Source organism: Danio rerio, chromosome 14, assembly GCF_049306965.1.
Source record: "Danio rerio strain Tuebingen ecotype United States chromosome 14, GRCz12tu, whole genome shotgun sequence".
NCBI classification, from domain to species: Eukaryota; Metazoa; Chordata; class Actinopteri; order Cypriniformes; family Danionidae; genus Danio; species Danio rerio.
The window spans coordinates 22,102,307-22,110,758 of record NC_133189.1 but is presented as its reverse complement, the minus strand read 5'-3'; the positions used below and the strand labels follow the sequence as shown (position 1 = coordinate 22,110,758).

At 32.7% G+C, this 8,452-nt stretch overlaps 1 protein-coding gene and 1 long non-coding RNA gene across 3 annotated transcripts; one reads left to right on the top strand and one right to left on the bottom strand.

Moving 5' to 3' along the window:
- Window positions 1–2,299: 2,299 nt before the first annotated feature.
- On the bottom strand, window positions 2,300–6,206 carry LOC141377624 (uncharacterized). Of its 2 annotated transcripts, XM_073922362.1 has the most exons (5): window positions 5,544–5,875; window positions 5,147–5,336; window positions 4,887–4,994; window positions 4,576–4,783; window positions 2,300–3,949 (listed from the first exon to the last, which is right to left on the bottom strand). In XM_073922362.1, the coding sequence occupies exons 2-5, from the start codon at window positions 5,329–5,331 to the stop codon at window positions 3,485–3,487; spliced, it is 966 nt and encodes a 321-aa protein (XP_073778463.1). In that variant the 5' UTR covers window positions 5,332–5,336; window positions 5,544–5,875; the 3' UTR covers window positions 2,300–3,484. The 2 variants fall into 2 exon arrangements, with proteins under 2 accessions (XP_073778463.1, XP_073778462.1); XM_073922361.1 differs by having other exon boundaries at window positions 5,147–6,206.
- On the top strand, window positions 5,864–7,980 carry LOC108179246 (uncharacterized). Its single transcript, XR_002457914.3, has 4 exons — window positions 5,864–6,010; window positions 6,653–6,805; window positions 7,004–7,243; window positions 7,444–7,980. It is a non-coding gene; the product is annotated as an uncharacterized lncRNA (long non-coding RNA).
- The last annotated feature ends 472 nt before the right edge of the window (window positions 7,981–8,452 follow it).

The following is an 8,452-nucleotide window of genomic DNA, read 5'->3' as shown; positions in this document are numbered from 1 at the left end:
TTTAAAGTAGACAATACTTAAACCTCAAATGCTTTTTTATTTCTATAAAATAACTTTTGTAAATTTTGCTTGATGCAAACAGCAAAAAGAAACATCTTAACTTGGACCCATATATCTCCTTTTAAATCAAATCTTGCCTTTCATGCCACCCTTGAACGAATCGCCCTACATGGGCCAATGCAGTCAAAAAGACACAGCTGCCCATTTATCGACACCAGACACCATTTCAAAAGATGTTAGGCTGATAACCACAATGGTTGGTCTAATGTCCGTGAAGTTTTAAAAAGCGCTGTCAAAGACTCGCACCCTCTACCCTGTGGCCTGGCGGGAGCCCACCATGAAAGACCCTTTCAAGTCCTCAATACATTCTTTTGAAACAGTAAATGTCATTACCTGCTTCAAAGAAAACCAGGGGAAAATGGCCGAACTTTCAGAGTCAAGTTTGCAGTAGTGTTTAAACAAATCCTAAAGTCCTAACAACCTCACTAAGGCCACAAAAGATCAGCTCTTTTGAGAGCAGAGGTTATTCAGCAACGAAAGATAATATACCTCCGTATTTGATTTTTTCCTTTGAAATAAGACATTTACCCTCTAATTTTCCCCAGCTCAACTCTCTGTCAATAACTCAAGAGGCACCTGCGAATAAAAAATGTTCCCCTGGCATTTTCGCCGCTTCCTGGTGATTACATTAAAACCTCACACTTTTAGCCGGCTGCAATTCAATATCGACGCGACCCAGCCAAGCAATTTAAATACGCCTTTCTACAGCTGATGGGATTTGCCGCCTCTGCTCGATAAGCTCCCCCACACCCAGCGGAGGTGTTATCTGTCGCCTCTGCGGCGCTTCCAATATTTGGACATCATCATCTATCATAGGCCAGCAGGCAGCAGGGTCAGGGCGGGGGTCTCTGGGCCTCAGCATCCCCAGCTGTCTTTTAGGCAAGGCGGCTGCGAGCATCTGCTGATGTATTGCAGGCAGTGGAGGGTGAGCTTTGGAGACAGCCACAGTCACCTTGCGCTTTCTGCACCGGCGCAGGAAAGACTAATGCATGCGGCATTTAGACAGGGTAACAAACCACCCACTTCATGAAGCGGCCGAGTGGAAAGCTAAGTGGATTTGTGGGGTTTCTGATGTTTGTCTTGTAATCACAGAAATTGGGCAGATTTGATGGTGGTCTTCTTTTTTGTTTTACGAATACGCTGATGTTATTTTCAGTTACTTTTAGAAGGTAAAAAAATAAATAAATAAAAAGTTTTTATCTAAATCAGACATGCCCAAAGTAGGGCCAGCGGTATAAAGTTGACCCATGATACCTTTGATTTGGCCCGCCATCCCATGCCTTTTATAGAGATTGTCATTTATAATTCAATGTAATCTTTTGTTTGTTTACTTGTTTGTTTGTTTGTTTGTTTATTTGTTTGAGCTACAAAAAAAGCAAGCTTGAAGTAATTATTTTAAATAAATGTATCATATTTATTTGAATGTTTATTGTGTTATAAATGGATTTGTTTGTTTTCATTGCAATAAGTTAAATATAGGGTAACACTTTACAATAAGGGTGCATTAGTTAACGTTAGTTAATGCATTAGTTAACATGAACTAACCATGAATAACGCATGTATTAAGCATTACTTAACCTTTGTTAATGCTAACTAACCATTTATTTATGTCTTAGTTAATGCATTAGATAACGTTAGTTAATGCATTAGTTAACATTAGTTAATGCATTAGTCAACGTTAGTTAATGCATTAGTTAACATTAGTTAATGCATTAGTCAACGTTAGTTAATGCATTAGTTAACATGAACTAACCATGAATAACGCATGTATTTAGCATTACTTAACCATTTATGTATGTCTTAGTTAATGCATTAGTTAACATTAGTTAATGCATTAGTCAACGTTAGTTAATGCATTATTTAACATGAACTAACCATGAATAACGCATGTATTTAGCATTACTTAACCATTTATTTATGTCTTAGTTAATGCATTAGTTAACGTTAGTTAATGCATTAGTTAACATTAGTTAATGCATTAGTCAACGTTAGTTAATGCATTAGTTAACATGAACTAACGATGAATAACGCATGTATTCAGCATTACTTAACCTTTGTTAATGCTAACTAACCAGTTATTTATGTCTTAGTTAATGCATTAGTAAACATAATCTAACAGTAAACAAGGACTTTGCTCAGCATTACTTTATCTTTGTTAATGCTAGTTTACACATATTCTAATGCATCTTCACATGAACAGCTTAGTTAATGTTTACTTACTTATGCATTAATGTATCTGTTAATGGATTAGATAACTTGACCTAATAATGAACAACACATTTATAAAGCAATACTGAATCCTTGTTCATGAAAACTTACAATGTTAACTAATGTGTTAGTCAACTTGAACAAAACAAAAATATTTGTTCATGTTAACTACTCATATACCAATGCATACAAATTGGAAGAGCTTATGATAAGTTCAGTTCTTGATCAATGTCAGGGACAAAGGAGTTCTAAATGGACCCTCTATTGGAGTGCATCTCGACTTCAACTGTTATTCGTGTTTGTTAACTGTTAACTTCATGGTATATCATTTACAAAGTGTTTGTTAATAGAATTAAGACACTTATTGTAGTATAATAGTTCAACATTACCTAATGCTTTGCTAACATTCGTTAATTCTTTACTAACATGATTTATCATTAACAAAGTGTTTATTAATGGAATTAAGACACTTATTGTAAAGTGTAAACTATTCCAACATTATCTAATGCTTTACTAACATTCGTTAACTGTTAACTAACATGAAATATCATTAACAAAGTGTTTATTAATGGAATGAAGACACTTATTGTAAAGTGTAAACTATTCCAACATTATCTAATGCTTTACTAACATTCGTTAACTGTTAACTAACATGAAATATCATTAACAAAGTGTTTGTTAATGGAATGAAGACACTTATTGTAAAGTGTAAACTATTCCAACATTATCTAATGCTTTACTAACATTCGTTAACTGTTAACTAACATGAAATATCATTAACAAAGTGTTTATTAATGGAATGAAGACACTTATTGTAAAGTGTAAACTATTCCAACATTATCTAATGCTTTACTAACATTCGTTAACTGTTAACTAACATGAAATATCATTAACAAAGTGTTTGTTAATGGAATTAAGACACTGTAAAGTGTAAACTATTCTAACATCACCTAATGCTTTACTAACATCCGTTCACTCTTTAATAACATGATTTATCGTTAATCCAACATTACCTAATATAATTAACATCTGTGAGTTCATTAAAACAGTGATTACTGATTTTCTTGCAACTCAAATCACTCAAAACCATGTATCACTTAGACTTTCAGAACCTTTATTACATTGCATTATTCTCTGCAAAATATTTTTAGAAAAGATGTTGCAAAACAATGGACAGAGAGCAAGCATGATAGCATGCCAAAAGCTGATAATCACTTTAAAGGTGATATTTTTTCTTAATGTCCTTGAACAGTCTTCCAAGTGGACCATTCCTGTGGCGATTGCCAAGCCAATAAGTCCACTCAATTACCTTCAGGTGCTGTTTTAGCAGGTCTTCTGTCCTGTTTCCTCTTAGACGCCATATTCTTCCTTTGTAAGTTAACCATGCCCTTTCCAGATTCTGTGTATGACTGCCTGTTCTCGGATCTACAAAACATTGACTGTGATTCACAGCAAAGTGGTTATAGCCAAGATTGGTAAGTGCACCACTGTAAGCACGCCATTCGTCACTAAGTATGGTACTTCCAGGATGCACATGTTGTTCAATAAGCGGGATAAGATGATTGCGGGACCTTCGATGAACAAGCTTTAGAATGGGTTTTCTAATTCTTTGTGCAACCCCCAGCATTCCAAAGACCCATTTTCTTCTGTGCCAAGTCTTTGCAAATCTTCCACGTCCATACTGCAAAATAATCATGCAATATAAAAACAAAAATAATTGTACAATATGAAACAAGTTTACAAAGACAAATAAGGTGTTTAACAAATCTGCACATATTCTATAACAAAATACACTAAATTAAACATATATTCATAATATGTCATATTGTGAAATAATATAACAATTTTAAATTACTACATTGATTAATGTATTTTAAATAGGGCTGTTAGCATTTTCTAGTGCTGATTTAACATGTTAATGGAATTAATTATTCATTAAAACATGTACTGCCACCTACTGGCCTTCTTACTTTAAAATTTAGGGTTCAAAAACATCTGCCATCACCTAATTACTTTTAACATGTACACTTTCCCTTCTCTTAAGAAACTTTCCTTAATGAAAAAAAACATGCATTTCGTTTAAATAATTTTACAAACTGTTTTAAAGCAATCAATAAATAGATGTTTAGGCGACACAACAAAAAGCAACTTCTGGATAAAACCATGATCATTTGTGAAATTGAATAATAGATTCTATTTGTATTTTTCTAATTATTGCTTTGTAATGTCTATTTAATACTTTATGCACACAATTACATATTCTTATCTCTGCAATATGACTTGTATTTTAAGTTGTATTTTAATTACCTTTCGTTTGTGGCGGAAGTTGCTTTCATCAATCATAACAAACTCTCTGGGATGTCCAATCATTTGGCCTTTTTTTCTGGCATACAGCTTCATAGAATATCTGCATATTCCTCTGACTTTTTGGGCCATCCTGCTTAGTGTTCTTGAGCTTCCAGCAATGCCATCTTCAATCATGTCAATTTGTCTCAGTTGAAGGCCTTGAGCAAACCTGTTAATAAAAGTGAAACTACATGTTGTACTGATAGTCTTGGACAATTGTTTTCTGTATTGTACAAAATAATAGTAATAATAATAAATATTTTATTACATACCGATATATGAACTTCATCCAAGAAAATAAATTGCACTTTAACTTTGCAAACAGTGATCCAGATCTCACAGACATGGTTTTTCTCCTGTGTCCTTTTTTCATACAGGACCTTTAACAAAATATAATATAAGAAAAATATAACTATATAAGAAAGTGTATTCTGCATGCTCAAGATGATGATTTATTTGTGTGTGTGTCTGTCTCTGTGTGTGTGTGTGTGTGTGTGTATACAGTATATGTATATGTATATTTAACACTTACCAAACATAATTGTCTCCTTTGTTTGAGTTATATGTCAGCTTCATTCTGTGCTCGCAGTGATTGCACTTCATTTTCGCTTTGAGTATTTTTTTTTTCTGGAGCCATTTAATCAGTTTTAATTTCTTTTTTTTGGTTTGATGTCCTTCAATAACCGACAACAATTTTTGCTTTAATGTCTGGCCCATCACACCTTTAAAATAAGTAAACAGTTAGGCATATTAGTATTTAAAATGTGTTGTTATTATTATTATTATTTTGTCAATTAATAACCTTTATTGTGCATACAACAAATGGTTAATTTATTCATGTTCAACATGCAGAATTAACACAAAGTGCATAACTATATGCACTTGATTAATATTATTAGTTGTTTTAAAATATTAAATCCATTTCTTACCTGCTGTTACCTGTCACTGCCTGCCCCTTCTGAAATGGGGTGTCACGACGACGTGCGCGGGATTTTCAAATGTGAAAGAGTTCCGGTCCGGAAGTAAAATTCGCAATCATTAATGTAAAATTATACCGCTAATTATTTAATTCCAGAAGACGCGTTTGACGTTAACTGTTTAGTGATGTGGTTGTATACAAGTCCTTATTGTCGCGGCGAATGAATTTGCAATCCTCTGACTAACTTTTGTAGTCCATTACAAAAACTACACTACCCATAATTCGTCATCAACACTCTGGCGGGTAACGGAAGGTTGTGCAGGTGTGTGTGTGTGTGGAGTCGGGTCTTGAGTTGGATCAAGCCAAGATGATGTCAAGCGAAAAAAATTCAGGAAAATAATTTGAGCTCTTTGTATCAAACAAGAGGAAGACCAAAGAAAAAAACAAAACAAAGCGATAAAATCACAGAAAAGTCTGGTAAGTAAACAAACTTTCTTACCAAATGATAACACATTACGAGACATGTAATGGTTGACCTTAATATTAGGTCATAGTAATAGTTAATAGTTTACTAACATGAGCAAACAATGAAAAATTCATTTATTAAAGTTTTTATTCTATTAACATTAATTTATGAAAATACAGTTGATTGTTGTTAGTTAATGTTAACCAGCACAACTTTACATTTTTATAATACATTAGTAAATGTTGCACTAATTAATAAATTATGTTTATTGTTTGTAAATGCATTACCTAACATGAACCATGGTTCCTGTAACATTACTGTATAGTTAATGGGTCTATTTTGCTGTTAGTTAAAGAGTTAAGTAACAAGTTAGAACGTTATTTTTAGTATTTATAAGTATTTGTTAACATTTGTAATTAAACAAAGCTGTCCACTGTTTTTATTAGCTCAATTCCATTAAGTAATATTTTAAAAACAATATATTATTTATGAAATTACTGTTTGTTATAGTTTAACCATTTAATTTAACATTAACTATTAATACTGTATATGCTGTAGAAGTATGTTTCATGTAATCATAGTTACTTAATGTCAACAAATACATCACTATTAAGCATTAAAATTTGACCTGCATTTTAAATGTCATTTTCTAGATAAACCTACTGCAGAAGCCCCTACTTTGTCAATAGCTTTGGCTAAAGCTAAGGCAGAAATTGAAACCTGGAGGGTGAAATGTCAGCACCTGGAAGACAAAATAAATGACTTGACAAAAGAGAGAGACTACCTGAGAGAACAGCTGTCAGATGGTAAAGTTGTTGTGAATGTTTAATGTTGTTTTAATGTTAAAGTGCCACATTAAACATATAGTGAGGTCAGGAAAAAGCTTACTTTTAAGCTTATTTGAGATGTAACAAGAATTGATTATATAGCCTTGCAGTGAAGTTAACGTGTCAAATAAGTCATGCTGTATATGAGTATTAACATATTTCCTTTTTTAATGTAAGCCATCAAGATGGAAAACATACATGTCAAAAATAAAGAGAAGCCTGCAGACATGCCCAAAAGAACAAAACATTCTTTGGAAGATTCAGAAAGTGCATCCGCTGACTCCTCTGAGTCTTCTGACTCAGAGTCATCAAGCTCGGATTCATCAAGAGAGAGGAAGAAGAAGAAGGTGAAGAAAGGGAAGAAAAGAGTTAAAAAAATGAAAAAATCCAAGCATGAAAGCAAATTCTTTCCAAGAGGTAGGTCATGCAAATTTAAATTAGCTAATATTTTTTTTTTTCCTAATGTAAATGTAACATTTGACGTTTGTTAAATAGTTCAGCTTTAAGTACATGGGTGTATATTACAGTACACATTTGTGATACAATAGTGGCTACATAAAATGTCCCCACTAAGCTAACAAGTGTCCTTTTGTATCGTATTCTACTGTTTATTTTAGTTACTGAACCATGGCAGGTGGTGAAGCGCTACAAAGCAGTGCTGGAGATTTTCGACAGAGGAAGCAACATGACATATGCATTCAGAAAATATGGTGTGGACCGAAACACAATCGTGCAGACTGCAGTTATTGCTGAACTGGCCATTGCGGCTCCAGAAAAATATTCCAAAATTCAAAACAATCGGGGAGAGAAATTATCAACCATTACCCAAAAATGTCAAGATGCTATTATGGCAGATAAAAGTATTGCACATAAAATACAAGCCATGAAAAAAGAGGGCAAATTGCTTCCAATAAGAAAATAGTTATTGTTAAGAAAAAAAATGTGGTTCCAGATTTAATCGCAAAATTTTAGTTGCACAAGTGGTGTTGCACAAGTTTGTTTTTGCACATTTATTTATTTATTTATTTATTTTTTGTATTACTATTATGTAACTTAAATTTTTTATTTTTTTTATGTTTTAAGCCGCAAAGAGTGGCAATGTCCTCATACAATACATGTCTTGCAATGTAATAAAGGTTCTGAAAGTCTAAGTGATACATGGCTTTGAGTGATTTTGGGTCCTGAAAAATAAATGATTATTGTTTTATTAAACTCACAGATGTTAGTTACATTAGTTATTGTTGGGTTAGAGGTAAGTCATGTTAGTAAAGAGCTAATGAATGTTAGTAAAGCATTAGGTAATGTTGAAATATTCTACACTTTACAATGTGTCTTAATTCCATTAACAAACACTTTGTTAATGTTATTTAAAGTTAGTTAACAGTTAACGAATGTTAGTAAAGCATTAGATAATGTTGGAATAGTTTACACTTTACAATAAGTGTCTTAATTCCATTAACAAACACTTTGTTAATGATATTTCATGTTAGTTAACAGTTAACGAATGTTAGTAAAGCATTAGGTGATGTTAGAATAGTTTACACTTTACAATAAGTGTCTTCATTCCATTAACAAACACTTTGTTAATGATATTTCATGTTAGTTAACAGTTAACGAATGTTAGTA